This window comes from Schistocerca cancellata, chromosome 4 (genome assembly GCF_023864275.1).
Source record: "Schistocerca cancellata isolate TAMUIC-IGC-003103 chromosome 4, iqSchCanc2.1, whole genome shotgun sequence".
NCBI lineage: Eukaryota > Metazoa > Arthropoda > Insecta > Orthoptera > Acrididae > Schistocerca > Schistocerca cancellata.
Window position 1 is genome coordinate 931,373,889 of NC_064629.1, and position 25,981 is coordinate 931,399,869.

Consider the following 25,981-nt stretch of genomic DNA (forward strand, 5'->3'; position numbering starts at 1 on the left):
GAGACACTTAAAGTAGTAAAGGAGTTTTGCTATTTAGGGAGTAAAATAACCGATGATGGTCGAAGTAGAGAGGATATAAAATGTAGACTGGCAATGGCAAGGAAAGCATTTCTGAAGAAGAGAAATTTGTTAACATCGAGTATAGACTTAAGTGTCAGGAAGTCGTTTCTGAAAGTATTTGTATGGAGTGTAGCCATGTATGGAAGTGAAACATGGACGATAACTAGTTTGGACAAGAAGAGAATAGAAGCTTTCGAAATGTGGTGCTACAGAAGAATGCTGAAGATAAGGTGGGTAGATCACGTAACTAATGAGGAGGTATTGAATAGGATTGGGGAGAAGAGAAGTTTGTGGCACAACTTGACCAGAAGAAGGGATCGGTTGGTAGGACATGTTTTGAGGCATCAAGGGATCACAAATTTAGCATTAGAGGGCAGTGTGGAGGGTAAAAATCGTAGAGGGAGACCAAGAGATGAATACAGTAAGCAGATTCAGAAGGATGTAGGTTGCAGTAGATACTGGGAGATGAAGAAGCTTGCACAGGATAGAGTAGCATGGAGAGCTGCATCAAACCAGTCTCAGGACTGAAGACCACAACAACAACAACAAATCATTAAGCCGACTATCGACATTGTTTCTTCAAATGACTGACCAACTTCTTTGCCAATTTTTGCCTCGGCCGAGCGTATGTTACATCCAAAACGATCCTGCCGTCGACGGGACATTGAACTGTACCTTCTTTCCGATGCTCACTGTGTCTCACTGCGAGCTTAGAGCGAGCATACACACCCCGACAGTAGTCTGATCAGAAGTTCTTTCGCCACAGCCTGTTTGCGAACGTTCCTGGTCACATTAAATATGTCCTTTCCCACGTACGATAAAGGGATAGTTACAAGCGATTTTCGAAATTATGGTGGTTGTTAAGAATGAATGAGTGCCTTGGGAAAAATACATTTGTTGAGCGTGCGGATGTGCATAACATTTTGTCTGCTTGCATTGCGTTGTTATCGGGCAGCCAGTTCCCAGGACGCATCGTTCACTTAGATGACGTTTTATTTCTGTTTTCTGATTCGCTCACAAGCTTCAAACTCACTGTGGCGTTTCCGTCGTAGTGGCGCTGTATGCTGCTTCACTTCTGAGCTGTCATCCGACCTTCTGCTAAGGAGAACGGGGTAACAAAGTTCTCAGTGTATTTACTTTTCATCCGTTTTGCACCACTTATTATTATTCTTTCTTTCTTTTCTCAGACGTTATGTCTAGTAAAAAATGGAAAGTGACGCGGACCTTGATCAAGCGTGACTTCCTTTTAACTGTACGGTATATGTTATATTGCATTTAGGAACTTTCGCGTAATTGAACATGTATCAATAATTACGGATTTCTGTAGTTGTATATATAAGTTTGGCTGTAGCTGTATTGCATTGATGTACTGGTGGATATTGTGTGGTATGACTCCTGTAGTTGATAGTATAATTGGTATAATGTCAACTTTATCCTGATGCCACATGTCCTTGACTTCCTCAGCCAGTTGGATGTATTTTTTCAAAGAGTATTATTATTATTATTATTATTATTATTATTATTAATTAGTTATTTATTTTCATTTCATTAGAGCTGACTCAGACCACGTTAAGCCTTGTTCCATTTGGCAGTGACCTTCGTTTTCTTCTGCACCAAAATTTCTTCAGCCTGCTTTAAGCGGAACTGTTTGCGGAAAAGATCTCTGTGGAAAGCGTCTAATGACAGGCAGTCTTCTTTGGCGCTTGTGAACCAGGACATTCCTTTGCGGATCATTTCTTTGAGATTTCTACTTTACTGTAGACTAATTTCTCGGATTTATGTTGATGACTGCCGGTCTTATAATCGGCTCCAAGTATTCTTTGATGACTAAGCACACTTTATTCTTCGGGTCTGCCAGGAGTTCTTTATGGCTACTAACAAGGAAACATCCCCATCACACCCCCCTCAGATTTAGTTATAAGTTGGCACAGTGGATAGGCCTTGAAAAACTGAACACAGATCAATCGAGAAAACAGAAAGAAGTTGTGTGCAACTATGAAAAAAATAAGTAAAATAAGCAAACTCAGTAGTCCAAGCGAATATATGGAACATAAAGGCTAATGAGAGGCTAGGAGCGCCGTGGTCCCGTGGTTAGCGAGAGCAGCTACGGAACGAGAGTTCCTAGGTTCAACTCTTCCCTCGAGTGAAAAGTTTAATTTCTTATTTTCAGTTTATGTGACAAACTCTTATGTTTTCATCACTCTTTTGGGAGTGATTATCACATCCACAAGAAACCTAAATCGGGCAAGGTAGAAGAATCGCTAGGTGTACAAGTTAGGTGGGTCGACAAAATATTCCTGTCATGTGACGCGCATGCCGTCACCAGTGTCGTATAGAATATATCAGACGTGTTTTCCTGTGGAGGAATCGGTTGACCTATGACCTTGCGATCAAATGTTTTCGGTTCCCATTGGAGAGGCACGTCCTTTCGTCAACTAATCGCACGGTTTTGCGGTGCGGTCGCAGAACACAGACATTAAACTTATTACAGTGAACAGAGACGTCAATGAACGAACGGACAGATCATAACTTTGCGAAAATAAAGAAAGTAAAATTTACAGTCGAGGGAAGACTAGAACCTAGGACCTCTCGTTCCGCAGCCACTCACGCTAACCACGGGACCACTGCGCTCCTGAGCTCATATTGTCCTTGATGTTGCTTATCTTGCACATGGACTACTCAGTTTCTATATTTTGCTAATTTTTTTCATAGTTCCACACAGCTTCTTCCTGTTTTCTCGATTGATCTGTGTTCACTTTTTCAATGCCTATCCACTGTGCCAACTTATAACTAAATCTGAGAGGGGTGCGATGGGGAGATTCCCTTGTAAGGAAGAGGATTTCGGCTGCATACAAAGCTACCGATTTCATCTATATAAAAAATTACATAGAAGTCTGTAAATAGTTTTGCGGATGCAAAAAGTCTCCTTGTCATTCCAGGCTCACTTTTAAATTTACTGATTTAGCCTGCTAATTGTAGAAGTTCGTACAAATTTCAAAGATTGTCGTGTTCCTTGGCTTCCTCTCGTATAGGGAATGAAATAAAGTTTCGCCACAAAAATACTTTCTTTAGGCGGTTTATCGCCAATTGAAATTCACCACAAATTGGTGAAAGTACATGTATAATGAAGTTCGTCCCCAGAATCTGAGTTGGGAAGGGGTGGTGGGGGCATAAGTCTTATTTTCAGGGAAGGGGGGAGGGATCAACGAAAAGTAGTACAGTTTCTTACAAAATAAATCTCAAAGCTAATGAAAAACTGTTTATTAATCACGAAATACACTAACGCTGTCTCTTTGTATTACTACCTGTAATGTACTTAACTGGTATAGTCTGTAAGAGATCTGTAGGGGAGAGTGTACCTAGGAACACTCGATGCATTTTGGTTGGTACTGATCTTAGAATCACGTGAACTAATGCATGCTAGAGACCGCCATAAGCAGTTTCTGCCATTTTCTATAGTTTTTGTTGTTGCTAGACATGAGATTGTGTTTTGTGCAGCACTTGTAAATATTTAGAGTTTTACGCATGTAACTGATGTATAATATGTTAAAGCTGTTTGGAATATCTTATTAATTCTCAAGTTTAAGTAAAATTCTATACTTTTTAAAACTAGTTACATAACGTGTGGACTCTAAAACCATACTTCGTCGATCGTGTACCATTTTGTACCTTAAAACAGAAGTTCTTTTACCATGAAACATGGCATATTTGCAAATTCACTGCGTTTCCGTTGGTGTTGAGCCACAGTCATGCACAATACTTTTTAAAAGAGTAAACCACCGTTTCACTGTGTATTACTATATTTACCTTCTGTACTATCTAGATTTCAGCTTTTATGCCAGTATCAAGTATAATGCTAAAAGTTATTAGATGATGATGATGTTTGGTTTGTGGAGCCCTCAACTCGCGGTCATCAGCGCCCGCTAAAAGTTATTAGAGCATTACTCTGTCATATCTGTTAAAACAGTGTAAAGCAGGTAAACAAGACTAGCCAAGTCTTGTTTACCTGCTTTGGACTACCTTAACAGATATGACATAATGGTCTAACAGCTTTTAGCACTGTATTTGATAATGGCATAAAAGCCGAAATTTACACAGTCAAATATGTCTTGAACGTGGAAAACTGTCAGTTTCCTACAATTTCTGTTTCAAAATGTATTAAACTTGTAACTGGTTTGTGAGAATACTTCTGCTTAATTTGATTTCACTTACTGATTACTCGCAGACGAGTAGAGGTACAAGCTACTTCAGACTAAATTGGCTGTTGCTTGAAATCAATCAAACTGGTTAGCTTAGGTACAGCGAGTGAAATATACATACACTCCTGGAAATTGAAATAAGAACACCGTGAATTCATTGTCCCAGGAAGAGGAAACTTTATTGACACATTCCTGGGGTCAGATACATCACATGATCACACTGACAGAACCACAGGCACATAGACACAGGCAACAGAGCATGCACAATGTCGGCACTAGTACAGTGTATATCCACCTTTCGCAGCAATGCAGGCTGCTATTCTGCCATGGAGACGATCGTAGAGATGCTGGATGTAGTCCTGTGGAACGGCTTGCCATGTCATTTCCACCTGGCGCCTCAGTTGGACCAGCGTTCGTGCTGGACGTGCAGACCGCGTGAGACGACGCTTCATCCAGTCTCAAACATGCTCAATGGGGGACAGATCCGGAGATCTTGCTGGCCAGGGTAGTTGACTTACACCTTCTAGAGCACGTTGGGTGGCACGGGATACATGCGGACGTGCATTGTCCTGTTGGAACAGCAAGTTCCCTTGCCGGTCTAGGAATGGTAGAACGATGGGTTCGATGACGGTTTGGATGTACCGTGCACTATTCAGTGTCCCCTCGACGATCACCAGTGGTGTACGGCCAGTGTAGGAGATCGCTCCCCACACCATGATGCCGGGTGTTGGCCCTGTGTGTCTCGGTCGTATGCAGTCCTGATTGTGGCGCTCACCTGCACGGCACCAAACACGCATACGACCATCATTGGCACCAAGGCAGAAGCGACTCTCATCGCTGAAGACGACACGTCTCCATTCGTCCCTCCATTCACGCCTGTCGCGACACCACTGGAGGCGGGCTGCACGATGTTGGGGCGTGAGCGGAAGACGGCCTAACGGTGTGCGGGACCGTAGCCCAGCTTCATGGAGACGGTTGCGAATGGTCCTCGCCGATACCCCAGGAGCAACAGTGTCCCTAATTTGCTGGGAAGTGGCGGTGCGGTCCCCTACGGCACTGCGTAGGATCCTACGGTCTTGGCGTGCATCCGTGCGTCGCTGCGGTCCGGTCCCAGGTCGACGGGCACGTGCACCTTCCGCCGACCACTGGCGACAACATCGATGTACTGTGGAGACCTCACGCCCCACGTGTTGAGCAATTCGGCGGTACGTCCACCCGGCCTCCCGCATGCCCACTATACGCCCTCGCTCAAAGTCCGTCAACTACACATACGGTTCACGTCCACGCTGTCGCGGCATGCTACCAGTGTTAAAGACTGCGATGGAGCTCCGTATGCCACGGCAAACTGGCTGACACTGACGGCGGCGGTGCACAAATGCTGCGCAGCTAGCGCCATTCGACGGCCAACACCGCGGTTCCTGGTGTGTCCGCTGTGCCGTGCGTGTGATCATTGCTTGTACAGCCCTCTCGCAGTGTCTGGAGCAAGTATGGTGGGTCTGACACACCGGTGTCAATGTGTTCTTTTTTCCATTTCCAGGAGTGTATTTCGGTAAACACCTGCAGGAAAGGGACTTTTCAGACAGTATCCTGACGCATCAACGCTGCTATTCCATAATAACTGCAGAAGCGCAAACATAGGAAAGAGACGCACTGATAGGAGGTGAATCGACTAGATTGCGGTTTATCCCCCTATCAGACTCAGACTCGACCAGCCATATATCATAAAGCTAAGTTGACTGAGTATAATAAGTATTTATCGGAATCAGATTTCGTCTAATTATTTAAGGATAGCTTAAAAGATTTTGTTGGGCGACTGGCTGGGCATACTTACTCGTAGGTTTTTTTTACCGGTGTATGTAGGTCCCCAAACGACTACAAATGGTTCAAATGGCTGTGAGCACTATGGGACTTAATATCTATGGTCATCAGTCCCCTAGAACTTAGAACTACTTAAACCTAACTAACGTAAGGACAGCACACAACACCCAGCCATCACGAGGCAGAGAAAATCCCTGACCCCGCCGGGAATCGAACCCGGGAACCCGGGCGTGGGAAGCGAGAACGCTACCGCACGACCACGAGATGCGGGCCCAAACGACTACACCATAAGCAATACTCCCACTGTGCTGTGTTGACTCCGGCCGCCCACGGACAACAGTACACGGACAATGACCTGCCTCAGATTTTTGACTGGAGACAGCTATGTAGAGAACACCGTCGCAGCAGTGATTTGCACATCTGCATAGCTTACGGCCCGATTTCCGTGTTGGCTTGGCTGACTTACACACTCTGTAATGAATACCCACGAACTACAAAGAAACGTACTTCTGGAGAATCCTAGAAGAGGAAGGAGTGGAGGTTTTCTATTTTATTGACGGTCTCAGTTACGTCATAACTGGCTATTACTCTTCCCTTTAAGTCAGCGACGTTAACCGCGCCTTGCACATTATTACCGTGTAGCGAGCATACCACAAACAGCTCAACCGCAGGATCCGGAGTAGTAGGCATGTGGACATTTCAACCACGTTGCGCCACTCAGTGCAAGCATTTTTTTTTTTTCCTCCTTGGTAGCGTTACCGTCGAATTTGCAGTTAAGGAGTGTTTGCTACAGAAAAAGTGCTGACGAATCTTTTATTTCGTTGGCATCTGGTGTAAATATTACGCAGTCCGCTTCATATCACATTAGTATTACATCTTATTGTATTAGTACATACAGAACTCTAGTAGCTAGTAACACTTTGTAAACGCTATAATGTCTTAAAGAGATAATAAATACAAGGTGCTTATTTTAACTTAAGACAACTAAATATCTCGAAAGCGACGTATGGTAAGAAAAAAAAACGATTTAGGTGGAAAGCTATTATTAATAAAGGGAACACCTGTCCGTGCTACAACTGGCCACCCTCTGGCGACCCCTTCTTCGTGGGTGGAGTCAGCTTTGCATTTTCAAATAGGAAGCTCCCATCTTTATTGTAAATACGCATTCTACGCCAAAAAATACTTACGGTTTATTCAAACCATTATTTTCTATTGGTGGTGATGGACGGCGCTGTAGTCGGCGAGCAGCAAGTGTGGCTGTTTTTGCAAATAACAACCGACGCACCTCATTCTACATTTTATTTACGTTGTAAATGTAAAGCTTCGTGTTCTAACGGTTGATTTTTATGTTCGAAATTTACTTTAGTGTTGCAGATTTGATAGTACAGTACAATAGGGTTAGCCGTTTCAGTCTCCGGCTAGAAACTACGTGTAGCGTGATCCAGGAACAACGACGTGAACGTAATAATTTTGTGTTCCAATCAGGATGCTTGATTTCAGTGAGTATTCTTGGCAGGTGCGCGTGTCACTATCACTTGGACATTTTCCCTTGTTACAGTGTGTATTCCTTGTAGTGTGTATTCCGGCGGTAGCCACGTAGCGGCCAGCATGAGAGTTGGGGCGGTTGGACACACACACACACACACACACACACACACACACACACACACACACACACCGAAATCAGTCACCCTGATGGCGGGGCTCGAGGATGGCCACCGAAATCAATCATTCCGATGGTTTGGGGACTCGCCACAATAAACTCCGTAGGGAACAGAAAACAACGTTATCATATAAGTAGCTTATTCGCCAAAAATGTCGGTGCTTAGCCGTATTATTTGTACTGTACTATCACATTTGCAACGCCCGAGTACCGTGTGAACGTCAGTATCAGCCGTCATAACACAAAGATCTAGAGTGACGTCGTAAATGAAATGTAGAATCAAACGTGTCAGTTCTTTATTGCAAAAACAGGCACACTTGATATTCGTCGATTACAGCGCCATCTACCACGAATGGAAAACAATGGTTTGAGTAAACCTGATGTATTTTTTGGCGTAGAATCCATATATGCAATAAAAGCGGGAGGTTCCCATTTGAAAATACAAAGCTGACCACGCCCACGCAGGAAGGCTGGTGAGGAGGATGGCCAGTTGTAGCATAGAGAGATGTCCACTTTACTAATACTAACGTTTCACCTGGAACATATTTTTCGTACGATGAGGCATTTTCAAGATATTTAGTTGCGCCAAGTTAAGACAGACATCCTGAATTTTGTAACACTTTCTCAGTTCTGATACGAGGATACTGATGACAGGGTATTGAAATAGGAAATAGGCAAATACCTGTTGTGCGATGCGTCCTTTGCGAAGTGGTTTACGTACTCTTTTGTTGGAAGACTTAATGTGGTATCGAGAGTGAGTTCGCCGAAGTTCCATACTGCTACGGGTCAACCGCCTTGTGCACTAAGCTCGTAAGATGAACATTGTTGTCCCTCGTTTTTTGCCGGGGTCTTAAAAGGCGACAGTAAATTTAACAAATCAGATGTAGTAAGTATATTGTTCAGTCAAAGCGGCTTGATCTACTGAAGAGCTTGCATGCTGGCGAACTGCCCCTACGGTAAACACTGACGTATAGTAGGCTCACCGGATGAGATATTAATGAACCCCTCAAAAGAGCACACTTGTCGCTTTGGAGTGCTGTAGTTGATATATAACTGGTAGCAGATGGTCATGTGACCCTCCACCGCTGATTTAGATTACGGTTGCGAACTGTTGTGTATGCGCCAGTCGGTTGCACGATTCATCACAGTAAGATCGGCCCACGTATAGACTTGACAGAATGCCCGAAAGGAGTTCTCGTGTTGGACGTGCCCAGGATCAAACCGTTGCCGAGTTGTTACCGTATCCTGGCGGATTGTCCAACATCTGTACAGGGAATAGTGTAGCACTAGCAGCTACGTAACATGCTGTAAGAACAGCGGCTGTAGAAATACTCCAAACGACAGGAACCAGAGATGAGTTTCGCGCCTCGTCAATAACAATCGTTTTCAAAACCGGCAAGAATTACTGCTGTCATTGAATTCACTTTCATGTCAATCACTCTCCGAGAGAATATTGCGAAAGGAACTGCATACAGTAGACTTTTGGAGTCAGGTACCTCGTAAACGGCCATTGCTCATAACGATACAAATCTGTACATCTCCAGTGGGCTAAACGAACACAGAACCTGGGCTTCAGTTGACTGGAGATGTTTCGTGTGGTCTGAGGACTCGTGATTTTGCCTCTGTTTCATGTGATGCAATGCGTCGAGTCCATCGACGGCCCAACGGGGCTTTTAACATGCAGTGTGTAGAGGGTGTAGTTCAGACTGGATGTTGTTTGGGAATGTTTTTTTACCACGACTTGGGCCCACTGAGTCAGGTTACCGCACACTTCAACCAGGGCGTTTACTTCAAGGTTCTCGCTGAGCAAGTGTTGCCTTTGTTAGTGTGTGTGTGTGTGTGTGTGTGTGTGTGTGTGTGTGTGTGAGAATTCCTAAGGGACCAAACTGCTGAGGTCATCCGTCCCTAGACTTACCCACTACTTAAACTTATGCTAAGAACACACACACACACACACACACACACACACACACACACACACACACACAGAGGCCCGAGGGAGGACTCGACTGGAGGGCCGCGCAATCCGTCACATTGGGGCCTCTAACCCTGCGGCCACTCAACGCGGCGTTGCCTTTGTTCTACATGTTGGTCATGAGTAGGCTGTGGACACTCCCGTCTTAAACGGAGACAACAGCCATGTTAACAGGGTTTGACGAACACTCAGGCATCCTATCCAACCTCATCTAAATCACCCGATCTTAAACCCATATAGAATCTGTAGGATGCGGTGTTCCCCTGGTTTTTACCGTGCTATCGAGTGGCTAAGTAAAGTCCGATCGGTAACTTCTTATTATTCAAGCTTGATCGCATTACAATTTCAGCACGCTCGCCACTTTTCTCGAAGTGCTGCAGTTACTGTCGAAAGTTGAAAGTACAAGTTCAGCATCCAACTCTCGAAATAAATGTAAGGCTTCGCCTTATCAACGTCTCGTATATTGTACTCTTGTTTACAATACCTGTTACGAAGTTGTTACAGCATTAGGAACACCGCAAAAACATTGGTAACTGTAAAGTCCAAAATCTGTCTGTCTTAATTAAGATTCCAATTGAGAGTATGTATACAACAAGCTTTCTCTTGCTCCATGTCTTGGCTGTTCTTCCTCTATGGCTCGCACCATAACTTCAAGGCAGGACCCGACAATACGAACTAAACCGCTCGACCAGAAGGTACCGTGTCGTCCCGGCTTGTCGACACACTGAGTCCATCCATCTCATGGTAAGAGCTCATCAATAACAGTAGATCTTCTAATACATGAGGAAAATAAACTTTTTATAGTAGCGATCATCATTCGTCGGTTCGAAAAATGCTTGTACGACACATCACTTCATCAGAAAGATACGTTACACATCAAGGACCAATGGGAACAGCAGGTGGAACGTAGCAACCAACTGATTGCTAGCAGTTTGTTAGCTGTATTGCGTGCATCGAGGAAACAGAAGATGCAACAACGCAAGCAAAATTCACACGATATGATGGAAATATAACGAATTATTTAATAAGATGAAAATTGTGATGCATAGAACTGCTGAAAATTCACCAATGAAAAATTCACATAGTTTTCCCTCCGAGAACTATCAGCGTAGTCCCAGATTTACGCATAACAGTTTTTACACGACAGTTCTGTGCCCTTAATGCATGACAATACACCACAGTTTTACGCTAACATTCCCTTAGCTTCATTCTCCGTTTTCAATCTTTTCAAAGACCAAGTAACTGTGAACAAGATGGGAACGATGAAAACAATAAATAAATGTGTTCCCAGTAGATCCACGTAATTTAATTGCCCACGTTCTCTGATACCCACACCTTGTCTTTGCTTCACAAGAGTATCACCTGATGACATTAACAAGGTAAATGAAATAAATGGCTGCCACATTTTTTTCATATCATATGCACCTCACTATTTTGTAAATTTACAGGTTTCATGAGAAGTTTGTCTTAAATAAGAATATCTTTAAATTTTTTCACTAGTTACACATCCACAAGGACTATATAACATAGGATCTTTGGAATGAATATTAGAATCTCTCTAATCTAATGTAACACTCTAATGTCCAGGTCTCTTAAATTCGTTTCTTGTAGTTGGCGTCAAACTTGAACACGAGTAACTTCCTCAAACATTTATAAAAATAGCAATTAACTGTATGTTGGTTTGTCACAGGTTAACAACTCACTTAATGCAGAAGTAGAGAGGCGGGAACTACACCTATACAGATTATAGGGTAAACGTAATTGTGATCTCCATCGTGAGAGACGGAGGTATGGTGTTACGATAAATGAGCGTAGAATCCGTATGCAAGGGCTGTGTTTCACCTAGCGTGCTGTTGAGCTGAATACAGCTATACGTCTATACCGGGACCTATGGGAACGACGTAATTGCTCTAACAGTCAACAGTTTCGAACATGAAAAAGATCACTACTTTGCAATGCCCGTAAATGAGCGGTTAATTATTATAAAAACGCAATTGATGATGATTCCATAGAAGATTTCTTTACAAAGTAGAACAAGTAATAAGAAAAAGATAATTAATAGCCACTTGAGAAAGATCAAATACGATTTTAAAAACTCTGGCAAACCCCTACGTCAGACAGATTTTACTGCTTCTTCGTTGGAATTATTCTCCACTGATTTGACCACAAAAATTCCCGTCGCCACGGGAAACAATTTAATCTGAATGTTTGGGTTGTTTCATTTTTAAGGGACAGTATATCTTCATCGTCGCTTGCTCGAGCTGAGCGTGTATTGGGTGTCCACAAACGTCTCACTCAAGATGTCAGTACATTCAGAATAAATGCATCTATATTAGTTGATAACATATTAATCTATTTTGCTACTTGAGTGTAAAGCGCCGCATTTTAGGAGGATGTATTTTATCTGCAGAAAAAAGAACAACCCTTTGTTCGCTTGGAGAACTGCCCGCTTCTTTAAGAGACATGGGGACGCGTAGAATATGTGTTTTAAAAACCTCTATGGTACGTGACCTGCTTTTCCATATTTCTTTTGTAAGGGCTTCCTGCCAAAGTGTTCTAAATTGGTGCATAGCTATTTCGCTCAACGTTAACCAGCACAAAACATATTTTAAGCCCTTGTTTTTGTCTTGCAGGGGGATTTAGAAGAGCGATCGTTCCCTGTCTTGGGCCGGCAAACTGTTTCCCTAAAATCCGTGCTTATATTTGAAGACGGGCTGATTTTCTCCAGAATATGATCTAGGCTCCTGCAACAGACGAACATTCCCGATATTGGTCTGTACTTGGGTGCATCCGTTCCTCAATCCTTCCTGTATACAGAAGTGATCTGCTGTCTCTTCATGTCACAAGGGATTGTTCGCGGCGCAAGAGATTCTACATACAAATCATCTAGCAAGGAGGCTAATTCCATCATCGTATTCAGTAGTTTTAATTGTTTTTCACTACTCAGCATCTCATTTCAGTGTGTCTCATTTGACTGTGCGGCGGTCAAAAATTGGAATGTTAGTATTCTCATATGCGAATATTTCAGCTTTGTCTACTGTCTTCAGTTTCAACACCAGGCTCATGCAGGAGACACTGGATGAAAGATTTGAAACCGTTCATTGATTACACATGTTCAAGACTTCCCTCAAATTTTCTGAAGATGACAGTAATTACATCAGTCAGTGACTTGTTCATGGTGCTCATTCAGTAGCCTGTATAATAAAAAAATGTTTCTTATTTGACAAAGCCGGCTGGAATACCATCTGTCAGGAACAATTATAGAGTCAGTCTGATTTGTGCCACAACCTGGAGGGACTCTAATTTTTCTTGGGTGGTGTCATATGTCATCCCAAAAGACATCATCGTCAGCTTCGGGTTTTGAAATGATTTCTAATGTAATTTGTTTTATTTCTGTGTGTCTTTATAGATACATATGAACAAAACCCATAAGATCTCACCACAAATTTCCAAATTTTTGTGAACAAAATTTCATTTTTTTCCTATATGAGTCCTTCCGTTTTTGTTTACAACACATTAGGCTAGTGCTTGCTATTGCAAGAAAGACGGCAGCAACTTCTATTATTTACTTATTGCCTTATTTATTTATATACTTTCTTAATTTTCCTTCAGTAAGTATCGCCGTGTAGACCGCTGAAAGGTACCTGCAGTGACATGATCTCTTCTTGTTAAACACATTGACTGATGTATCATTAAAATAATAAAATCAGCATAATTGCTGCAGAAACAGTCGTCTGTTTCTTTCTCTTTTCTTGCACGTGAACAGCATGCCACGTTATGTAGAGGTGGAGTCTTGGCAGAACGGGGCTAAAAATGATGCCGCAAGCAGTTGATATCAGCAGTTTTGGTTGATAAACGTTGTGAAACCTAAATTTGCGTGACATAACGGCCTGAATGCATATCTAAGACTTAACGTTGAATAGATATGAGTCTGTCTTTGGAAATGGTTCTGCCTGACCAAACGATGCAATTCAGAGGGTGAAAATAGTGGGGGAACCGGTCTGTGTGACTTCCTCCATTACGAATAATGCCGGAAGGAGACTTCATCCACAGATATTTTATCATCTTACTTCAGATTTCACGGAGGGTGCATTGGCAAATTGTAGCTAAAGGAAGACTTCCTTTCTTGGAATGCCGCTTCTCTTGCCCTTTAGACCTATAAGAAGCAAAAATGACATCGACTCGGATGAAGTCAAGGCCTCGAAAATCGGAAGAAATCTGTCATACACTTCTGTTACGGCTATAGTTTCCACAGGAATAAAATAAAACTTAGCTTTTCTGAGCTGTTGAAACATTTTGGAGGTACTTTTGTGGAGAGAAACAGGCAATTCCAACGTTTTCTTGCTCAGATATTCTGGAAACGTCAGTGTAAGTGTACAAATAATCGTTTGCTTGGTAGACTTGGATCGTTATATCAGGATAGAAGAGTGCTCTTTCTGTTGGTGGAGTGCTGACTGTACGTTTGCCCTACGTGCGAGAGGACCGTCAGTTGTACATACTGACAGGACGCCTTATAGCCGTGAGGATTTCTGTGGACAGGTGATTCCATGCTTCGTGTCTAATCACCAAAGCTTGGGAGGCGGCGTTGCATTCCGGTGAATCAAGTCGAAGAATTCCAGCTACGTTAGCAGAGGATAATTTGAACTAGACAGTGTTTGAAGTAAGAACTCCAGCCTGTAGCTGGTATAGTGAATGGCGTGTAATGTTTCAGGGAGCGAGGGATGTCCAGCATGGAGATCGACCTGGACGACATCCTGGAGGAGCTGGGCCACTTCGGGAAGTACCAGATCCTCTCCTTCGTGCTGATGGGCTTCCCGACGCTCTTCCTCGCCGCCACCAGCACCAGCTTCGTCTTCACTGCTGCTGAGCTTAACTACAGGTAACACCTCGTACTTCATGTCTTACCTTACCCAAACAGATAAAAATATATTCGTCTCGGTGCGCAGAATGCAAGCACCTTTTTTCTGTCTACGCCAGTGTGTATCTGCTGTTGGGGCAGTACTAATATTGTAGACCCCTGTAGATATTGTCGTAATTCCCTAGCAATTCTGAGCTCGTAATGTCTACACATGAGTGTTCCATAGATTTACCATTCTTCACGACAATCGCTAATACAGATCTCAGTGAATTTTGTAGCATGGTACTCAGTCAGATGGACCATAAATTAACATTGTTTCGAGAACAGCACATTGTAGAACACATTCATCTATGAAGAAAACAGTATGCTGTGGCATTTCTGTTACCAATTTTACGAGCTTCCACCTACTGGTGTATCGGGTTACTAAGTAATTCGCCTCCTTACTTCTATACTAATACCTAGGTCGTTCGCTTTTTCTGCGAAATTTGCACAACTGTATGCGATCTTCTGTCTCGCCCTTTTCTCTTCTTTGTTTACATTTGACCAAGTACTCAAAGCCATCAACGTGCGTACTACACAGCCACGATGTTACTGCACTTGGCTTCCCGTGCCCGCTATCGTAAACAAGCGGTGACCTTACAGTGAAGAAGTACTGTGGTGACTAGGGAAAATGCATCACACTGTCAGCGCTTTCAACAGAGCTGTACATATGCTATGAAGTGGTTCTACGGCTCCTCGTGAAATATCACGATGAAAACTCGAGGTAAGCCGAGCGAAGCGCCCTCGCTCTCAGGTGCAATAATACTACGGCCGACTAATACACTTAAATCAGTAAATATAAAGTAAGTGCACGATTTTACATAAAACCACCCTCCACCAACCTACTTGCTCTCTCTCTCTCTCTCTCTCTCTCTCTCTCTCTCTCTCTCTCTCTCTCACACACACACACACACACACACACACACACACACACACACACTAGATCTACCTATATAATTTTAATAAATGATAAATTCACTAACCAGCCTAAATTGCTGTTTTTAATTAACTTTGTTTTCTCTAAGTCTTTACTAAGGTTGCGTATTCAGCTGCCATTCTGATGATTAGTTGTATACTTTTCCACATCGTTTCGGTCAAATTAATTCGAAATTAATGCCTTTCCCACAAATATTCTGTATATAATCACGATCGATTATAGCGTTCATCGGAAGACGTAAGAAAGGGACAGATTCCAGGGCTCTATGGAATACCTGTCAGATTCTATATAGAATTTTGCAGCTGACCCGTCTCCAAGAAGTAAAAGTGATCCACAAAACTACACTCGAGTTTCACTGGCGTCCATCTATTATACAATTGAATGTACATGGTATTACTGAGTAAATAACTGAATACTGACAGAGGTAGCAACGACATATTCACAGAAAGAAAGATAATAAATTCTATCAAAGAAAATCCTGAACTACAAACGGCAAGTAAGGAGTGGTCGGCCAAGGAGCCGATGGACATAAACATTGTGAAGACCGAACGGGCAGACGCCTAGTCCAAGGCAGTCAGCTGGATACAGTATTTCATTACTTACGAAAAACATTTGACTCGCTGCCATACTAAAGCTTACCAACAAAAGTACTATTGAATGGGATATCAAACAGTTGGTGACTGGAGTGAAAATTTTGTATTTTAATGTAACTACAATGTGTCGCCAGCCCTAAAGCAGACAGTTTATTTCTGAGACCCATTTGGTTATAATCAAACATAAATTTGCGAAACTCTCGCTTTGTTAAAGAAAGAATAATGATACGAGCTGTTTGACTGTCCAGCTCTCTGCCCAATAAAACATTGCTAATTAAACTGTGTGCAACGGAATTAAAATACGCTGATTTTTCGGCCCAGCAGTGGCTCAATGGATGGGAGTAAACTGGAGTTTTTACTAAATATCCAAAGGAAATACTGACTGTGAAATGGAACTCAAAGGTAAGATAAATCCCTGAGTATATTAACAATAATTGATTTTAAAATATTGTCAAATTCCGTAAAAACTTACTCCGAATGTAACAAGCATTAATAATAAAACGAAGAAACAAATTTTGACCGAGTTGTGGTTGGCAAAATATGGGATGGGGAAGTATGTGATGGCTTCCTAACATATTAAAACTAAATGACCAAAATCCGTGACTCGACGATAGTGATTGTCATGCTCGAAATGGAAGTGAAGTTATTGTGTAACTGTGAATCCCCCAGCGGGCAAGTCGAACCTAATCGTGAAATAATCGAACGTTACTAAATTCATTGCGACCTGTACTGTACGTGAGTCTCGCCACCACTGAAGTGCGGGTGGTGCCAGTGACTCTTGAAGTGCAGATGGTGCATCGTCCCTGTACCGTAAGTCTCCGCCTGAGGTGTCCTGACTGAAGGCTAGAATCAAAATTACTTAACTGCTTATCTAAAACTTAAGTGTCTGAAATGAAAGCAGACTCTCTATTCTGCGAAAGTCTTTCGTGTCTCAAGTAGCAACTGCCAGTCAGAAACTTAAATTTAGCGTCCTGCCCAAGAAAAATTAAGCTGTTCCTGCTGTACTCCCACGATAAGCAGAGCAAAATCAGGCCATACCAATCAGTTGTAGTGATCCTCCTCCTTCACAAATGTTCCAGCCAGTCCTAATGTCTTATTTTTGCCACCTCTGGCGTGGGAACACAAAAAGAAGCAAAGCTGTTAGGTTAGGCGCCGATACGGTGGCTGAACGATGTAATCATTATTTTCAGAGACTGCAGGTATATTTTAGAAAGTTTCCAAGAACTATATCTCTCCAAGAAATTTCCTCTTACGAATGGCTCAAAAAGCTGCCTGTGCTGTTTAAGTCCTCCTTTCACCACAGAAACGTTTTGCGGACATCCAGAGCAGTAAAACTTTCGTTTGGTATTCGGCCAATTCGTCAGCGCAACCCAGCTCCTTGTACATAGGTCTCAGGGCTGGGCACTTTCTCCACCCCATAAGCTTAAAGGGGGAGAGGGTCTCGGATGGTCCCTGTGTCGGAATGTCCTGTCTGCTTCGGGGTGGACAGAGCTCGCTGAAGTCGTCCCAAGACGTACCCAATACAGATGTGAAGTCTAACTACAAATGAAGAAATGAAAAAAGGAAACAAATTGCATACGCAGTTACTGTTGTTATACTGCAATTTTTATCATGTGTCGATACCACCCCACCGGCGTCGCGAAGTTGACAACGTAATGTAAAGTTTCCGTTAGACGACGATAGTGGTCGTGTTTGTGTGTGTGTGTGTGTGTGTGTGTGTGTGTGTGTGTGTGTGTGTGTGTGTGTGGGGGGGGGGGGGGGGGGGTCTGGACTACGAGCGCCCTCTGCCGCCACTCAACCCACTTGCACTTGCAGCCTCTTCGCTACAACACCATCTGTCCTTAGTGCAGTGAGCCTCTTGCTTGTTAACATTGAGAGCTGCTTTGTTTGTAACGAGTCCTCGTATATTTGGTGGACTACAAGTTAAGGAAATATTCTGTTTGTTGTTTTAATTTGTTCGCCAATAATTTCCGCTGCTGTCCAGTTGCTGCACCACTCTGTGGCCAACCTCTCCTTTCCATTGTGTACGAAGTCATACGTAACACAAATAGAAATAAACACGCATTTAAGCACTCTCCCTGATTTCTATTCGGCCGGCCAGGGTGGCCGAGCGGTTCTAGGCGCTACAGTCTGGCACCGCGTGACCTCTACGGCCGCAGGTTCGAATGCTGCCTCGGGCATAGATGTGTGTGATGTCCTTACGTTCGTTAGGTGTAAGTAGTTCTAAGTTCTAGGGGACTGATGACCTCAGAAGTTAAGTCCCATAGTGCTCAGAGCCAATTTTTGATTTCTATTCGATTTCATTGAGGTATTATTAATTTGCATATCAAATTGTCTCTAATTTGCATATAAAATGTAGCTAAGTTGCATATTAAACTACCGTGGAAAAAGAGAGATGAAGAGCACTCCTCCAACGCTTTTAAAGTTCACGTACAAACCAGTTAGATGTGTACTGATGACGTCAGGATTTATTTGCAGGGCAGTACATTTTCTTATCCAGGTAATCAATTACTTTAGTTAACTCAGAAGTCGTTCTTTAGAATTGTTTAAAGTAATGATAACTTTGCTGTTACGAATTTTGATAGACAAGCTATTTCAAATAATCAAATTCACACTCAGTATTGAGCCATTTAAACATTCATCACTTCAAAATGTTTCAAATGGCTCTGAGCACTATGGGACTTAACTTCTGAGGTCATCAGTCCCGTTGAACTTAGAACTACTTAAACCTAACTAACCTACGGACATCACACACATCCATGCCCGAGGCAGGATTCGAACCTGCGACCGTAGCGGTCGCGCGATTCCATACTGAAGCGCCTAAAACCGCTCGGCCACTCCGGCCGGCTCGTCACTTCAAAGCAACAGTAAAACTTCGGCAATGCTGCAATATGACAGCACACACATTGAACAGAAAATCACCAAAATCACAGAAAATTAATTAATATAGAGGTAAGAGGTAACAGTGGGATTTTTCCATATTCAGTTGTTTGAACAGTTTTTTAAATATTGATTTCAAATTCCTGTCATTTTTGTCGAGTTTTCAGCTCAGGACTTGGATTGATTGGCAGTAATACGAATCTTCAAAATCGAGAAAAAATTAATTTTATTTTCTGGCAGAATTATGGTCATTAATAAGTCAAATTTGCATTCATTTAGGTAATAACAACTTGGGATAATGTTGACTATGAAATAACATTGTCCAGTCACATTAATATGACCGCCTGTCAACAACCCGAATAGCCACCTTTTGCAGTGCAGACCGCTGCGAGAAAAGAGTTGGTGGAGGCCTGGAAGGCAACGCACCAACAGGGACGTAGACTCCAGTACCGTGACTAGCTCTGCTAGGTTTCTCGGTTGAGGACCCGAGGCACGAACAGCCCGATCCAGGTAGTCACGCACTTTCTCGATTGGGTTAAAATCCGAGGAGTCTGGTGGCCAGGGGGTAGGGTAAACTTACCCTGGAGCTCTTCGAACCACGCACGTTCACTGATAGCTGTGTGAAAGGATAAATTCATAATTGTCTCGAACCGCCTTCCGTAATGACTATAACAGTCCCTACCCCGGCCTGGACGCTTCCGACGATTGTTGCAGGGTGTTTGCATTCAAACGTTGTACGCCGTAGACGCCGACTGCCATCTTTCTGGTGGATGATTCATCTGTAAAGGCACTCAGTGCCGTCCAGCTGCTGTGACTGCCGTGCAAATTCCAGCCTTCGTCGCCGATGAACAGAAGTCGGCACGGGTGCGTGAACTAGGCGCCTGCGATGCCGTTGAAGAAACACTGTCGGTAGCCCCTCGGTTCATTTGGGTGGTCAGTTGCTCGAGAGTTCCACGTCTGTTCGTCTGTACATCTCACCGCAACCATCATTCGCTCCTGTCATCTATGACCCCTGGTGCACCGTAGTTGTCTCGGCGCCATTTTGCTATGCACACTGTATTTTAACAAAAGCGACACGTGAACAGTTTACAAACTTAGCCGTTTCGGAAATGCTTCTACCCTCGGGACGAAAGCTGAACTGTTTTGTGCCTCCTGCCGACATCCTTACTGAACCCTCCACTGCTGGGGCTGCCACCTGCCGTCTGCACCTTCACGTCGAACATGGGCGGTAGTCACATTAATGTGATTCAACCGTGCGTAACGAACCTTCACACCAAACATGCATTGCTCATATTATTCAAAACACTGCCAACAGTGAAACTGATCACTCGTAATTAAGAAATTTAGAAAAACCACATTCGTGTAAAAGAATAAAATTAAATATTACAGTACAAATGCAGTGTTACAGTCTCTCTCTCTCTCTCTCTCTCTCTCTCTCTCTCACTCACTCACTCACTCACACTCTCTCACTCACTCTCACGCGCGTGTGTGTATGTGTGTGTTTTAAAATATTCGTCGATGTGGACATGCAAAACACATTAAACGTGACTTGCACTTTAAGTGTAGGTGCTAATTCAAATGAGCAAAAAATATGCAAAGTATGCTCTTTTCGTGGGGGGGGGGGGGGCACTGAAAACTCATACAAAGGATCTGATTGAGTATTATGATTGATCATACTTTGAACTATATTTGAGGCTTTCATCTAAAAAAAAAATAGCGTCCGTAATTATGGTTTGATGAGGCGCCTGCGTATTTGAAGTTGAAAGACTTCGTGCAGTGTAGCCTCGCAGGAGTTATCTGAAATCCAAAATGGGTATCGTCAGTCAATTTGTGGGAGCTGATACGTAACCACAATGGACTAGTCTTAAATTTAAGGATTTGGTGTTAACGAGAACTGGGAGTTCGATTTGTCTGGGTCTGTTTCACTCTCCGTGGCTTTACAAAAAATGGTTAATATTAATAAATTTCATATACAGGGTGGTCCATTGATCGTGAACGAGCGTGGACAACAGTCTAGAAACCGCACACAAGCTGATGGTATATCGTGTATCAGACCATCGGCAGTTAACGCGCCGCGCGGCCTGACTGGCTCCACCTCGCGCTAGCGCGCCACGCGTTACTCTGCAGGCCTGAGCAAGATCACCATTAACGTAAAAGTTCTGTACTTAGAATAACACCAAGTTGCTGGTCCCGACAACCAAACCCGGAACTGAAACCCATAAACATTTCCTCGTTCGGCCCGCTGACGTATTCGCTCGCCACGGTTGCCAAGGACAGGCTAAACCAATAGGATATCTGGCCACGCTCGATTCCATTCATTTCATGAGAATTTCATTACATTCTTCTATAAGGGATGATCAAACACTTTCCTTTTGAAGGCCGTTAAGTCCAGAATCGGTATGCCAATAAAGCAAAATCGCTGTGAGCACTGAGGTAATCATCCCACCGACGAATGAGGTTGAAGAAACCTATTTGGTAAAACACCGTGTCCTGTTGAATTGCACGCCCATATCACTGACGTCGATTTCCAGTAGCGTTTTGGAACATATACTGTATTCGAACATTGTGAAGAACATCGAAGAAAACGATTTATTGACACGTAGTCAGCGCGGATCCAGGAAATATCGTTCTTGCGAAACACGACTAGCTCTTTATACTCACGAAGTAATGAATGCTATCGACAGGGGATGTGAAATTGATTCCATATTTTTAGATTTCCAGAAGGCTTTCGACACCGTTCCTCACAAGCGTCTCCTAACCAAACTGCGTGCCTATGGAATATCGCCTCAGTTGTGAGACTGCATTCGTGATTTCCTGTCAGAAAGGTCACAGATCGTAGTAATAGACGGAAAGTCATAGAGCAAAACATGAATAATATCCGGCGTTCCCCAAGGAAGTGTTATAGGCCCTCTATTTTTCCTGATCTATATTTACGACATAGGAGACAATCTCAGTAGCACCGAACGAGGTGGCGCAGTGGTTAAACACTGGACTCGCATTCGGGAGGACGACGGTTCAATCCCGCGTCCGGCCATCCTGATTTAGGTTTTCCGTGATTTCCCTAAATCGCTCCAGGCAAATGCCGGGATGGTTCCTTTCAAACGGCACGGCCGACTTCCTTCCCCGTCCTTCCCTAATCCGATGAGACCGATGACCTCGCTGTCTGGTCTCCTTCCCCAAAACCACCCAATCTCAGTAGCCGTCTTAAATTGTTTGCAGATGATGCTGTCATTTATCGTCTTGTAAAGTCATCACATGACCAAAACGAATTGCAAAATGATTTAGATACGATATTTGCATGGTGCGAAAACTGTCAATTGAACCTGAATAAAGAAAAGTGTGAAGTTATTCACATGAGTATTAAAAGAAATCCGCTAAATTTCGATTAAGCGATAAGTCACACAAATCTGAAAGCTGTAAACTCAACTAAATACTTACGGATTACAATTACAAATACCCTAAAATGGAACGACCACATACATAGTGTTGTGGGTAGAGCGATTCATGGGCAGCAGACTTCTAAGTGCAACAGGTCTACTAAAGAGACTGCTTACACCACGCTTGTCCGCCCTATTCTGGTTTATTGCTGTGCGGTGTGGGATCCGCATCAGATGGGACTGACGGATAACATCGAAAAAGTACAAAGAAGGGCAGCTCGTTTTATATTATCGCGCAGTAGGGGAGATAGTGCCACAGACATGACACGTGAATTGGAGTGGCAGTCATTAAAACAAAGGCGTTTTTCGTTGCGACGGGATCTTCTCATAAAAATTCAATCACCGGTTTTCTCCTCAGATTGCGAAAACACTGTTGGCACCCACCTACATAGGGAGAAATGATCATCACGATAAAATAAGAGAAATCAAGACTCGCACAGAAAAATTTAAGTGCTCGTTTTTCCCGCAAGCCGTTCGAGAGTGGCAGCTTGAAGGTGGTTCATTGCACCCTCTGCCAGGCACTGTATTGTGAATAGCAGAGTAATCACGTGGATGTAGATGTTGGAGGAATAAGTCCGCAACTGACTGCTGCACACTCTCGTCTGACAGGAAACGTGAACCCTTCAAAGACTTTTGTGCGGGACAGTTGCATGGGGTGAGGTTAGTACTAGAGTTTCCCCACTCATCTGTAACGGATGAGGCTGGCCTCCTACATCGGCCGGCGTCTTGTGTCGAACCGCGACCACCACGGTTCTTCGCGCACCACTCCACAATGGTGCTTTTCGACAGATATGTTGCCCCATAAACATTCATTATCCAGTGGATGTCTACCTGTGTTTGTCCTTAGGCACCCGAGAAAAGAATAACACAACGTTGATCTTTTTTGGATGCATCCGGTAATGACGTCGCAGAAGATCACGTTTCCGCATTTACCGCACGCACCTCGGAAAGATTCGAATGTGACATTAATCCATTGCGTACCTGTTGGTGTTTATACATTGAAGCGTCAAAGAAACTTGAATAGGCATGCGTATTCAAATACAGAGATATGTAAACAGGCAGAATACGGCGCTGCGGTCGGCAATGTTCTGGCGCAGTTGTTAGCGCTTGGTTGCTGTTGCTACCATGGCAGGTTATCAAGATTTGATCGTAGTGTTATAGTCGGCGCACGAGCGATGGGGCGCAGCATCCCTGAGGTAGCGATGAAGTGGGGATTTTTTCGTACGACCATTTCACGAGTGTACCGTGAATATCAGGAACACGGTAAAACATCAAATCCCTGACATTGCTGCGGCCGGAAAAATGTCCTACAAGAACGGGACCAGCGACGACTGAAGAGAATGGTTCAACATGACGGAAGTGCAGCAGATTTCAGTGGTGGACCATCAACAACTGTCAGCGTGCGAACTATTCAACGAAACATCAACGATATGGGCTTTCGGACACGAAGGCCCACTCGTGTACCCTTGAGGACTGCACGACGCAAAGCTTTACACGTCGCCTGGGCCCGTCAACACCGACATTGGACTGTTGTTGCTTGGTCAGACGAGTCTCGTTTCAAATTGTAACTAGCGGATGGACGTGAATGGGTATGGAGACAACCTCACGAATCCACGGACCCTGCGTGTCAGCAGGGCACTGTTCGAGCTGGTGGAGGCTCTGTAATGGTGTGGAGCGTGTGCAGTTGGAGTGATATGACCCCCCCCCCCCCCCCCTGATACGTCTAGATAGGACTCTTCACAGGTGACACGTACATAAGCATCCTGTCTGATCACCTGCATCCATTCACGGCCATTGTGCATTCCGACGGACTTGGGCAATTCCAGCAGAACAATGGGACACCATCAACGTTCAGAATTGCTACAGAGTTACTCCCGGAACACACTTCTGAGTTTAAACTCTTCCGCTGGTCACCAAACTCCCCAGACATGTACATTATTGACCATATATGGGATGCCTTGCAACGTGCTGTTCAGAAGAGATCTCCACCCTCTCGTACTCTTACGGATTTATGGACAGCCCTGCAGGATTCGTGGTGTCCGTTCCCTCCAGTACTAGTTCAGACATTAATCGAGTCATACCGCACGAGGATTCTGGTACAGACGTCGAGATACTGGGACAGCGTTGTTAGAGAGGCCATCGAAATTCGCACCAATGACGACCTCATAAACCGGGACTGTGGCTATAATCTTAGCAAGGCTTGGGAACCAGCGATCGGGTTAATCAAGAGTAAATCGAGCAGACGTATAGTTGTGACGACCATGGCGGACAGAGCCATCATACCGACGTCATCTCAGACGCCGTCGCAATCTGTTCCACCGCGCGACCGTGGCGCTGGGCGCGGACGGCGGAGGGAGCGCGCCGCGGGCGGAGGGTATTTAAATCGGCCGCCGCCGCGACCAAACCCAGTTCCCTCTGAGCAGCCATAGCGTACGGATCTCCGTGCCGGCACGTTCACAGGAGCTCAGTCCGTCAGTTCACCTGATGATGGCGACATGTTTGATCGCCGAAATATTGTGCCCGTTGGACACTATAGACCGGCAGCATACCCGTGGATATTTTGATTATCTGGTAGTAGTGTTCGTATACTGTAAATGGAAACTTCAGTGACAATGAAAGCAGAATGAGGCCTGTATGTGATCTGCGTTAGCGTAATGGTTAAGGCAGCTGCTCGCAGAAAGCAAGGCTCGAGTCACGGTGTATTAGATTTTTTCTCAGCAGATTCATTACAGTGGAGGTTCGGTATTTCGCCGGCCGTTGTGGCCGAGCGGTTCTAGGCGCTCCAGTCTGGAACCGCGCGACCGCTACGGTCGCAGGTTCAAATCCTGCCTCGGGCATGGATGTGTGTGATGTCCTTAGGTTAGTTAGGTGTAAGTAGTTCTAAGTTCTAGGGGACTGATGACCTCAGATGTTAAGTCCCATAGTGCTCAGAGCCATTTGAACCATTCTTTCGGTATTTCAGAACGGTTTTCGCTGATTTCATTTCATGTCAGTGTCATGTCTTGCCATTGCATATTCACTTATTTTCATCCCACTGACTTCATTTCCTTTCAATGAGTTAAATTCAGATAATGCACGGAAGACAATTACTCACGTTAGGCGAAGAGTGTGTGCTGTGATAAGAAGTGAGCGCGGTTTGATACCTACTCCCGTCAACGTCATTGGCCCCGTAAGGAGCCATGTCATCATGCAAAGCTTTAATATCATTGAAATATGAAAAACCCCTTTCTCTAAGGTGTAGCGGATTTCCCTTCTTTTTTGCATTTGATCGGGAACATAAAGTGGCCCTGACATTTTGGCACTCTTAACTGCTCTCTCAATGATTCTGTGAACTGCGTCCCCCTCTTTCTGGGTGTGACCAACAATCAAATACTTGTGCGTAATGGACCGAATATCCATCCTTTGTACTGCATACAAATACGTTGCAATCATGTATCTGAAATAGAGGAGAATGAACATTTTAATCAATGTGATTTTTACAATAGAAACGTTTTGTTACATGATTTCTGCGAATCACAGTCT

The 25,981-nt window shown here is 43.9% G+C and overlaps 1 protein-coding gene across 1 annotated transcript in view; it reads left to right on the forward strand.

The window, feature by feature from the left end:
* LOC126185127 (organic cation transporter protein-like) overlaps positions 1–25,981 on the forward strand; it is a 480,435-nt gene that overhangs the window by 334,572 nt on the left and 119,882 nt on the right. Inside the window, exon 3 of the mRNA XM_049927950.1 lies at positions 14,427–14,594. Within this exon, the coding sequence (XP_049783907.1) occupies positions 14,437–14,594 (158 nt within the window). The 5' untranslated portion in view covers positions 14,427–14,436. The remainder of the gene's footprint in view (positions 1–14,426; positions 14,595–25,981) is intronic.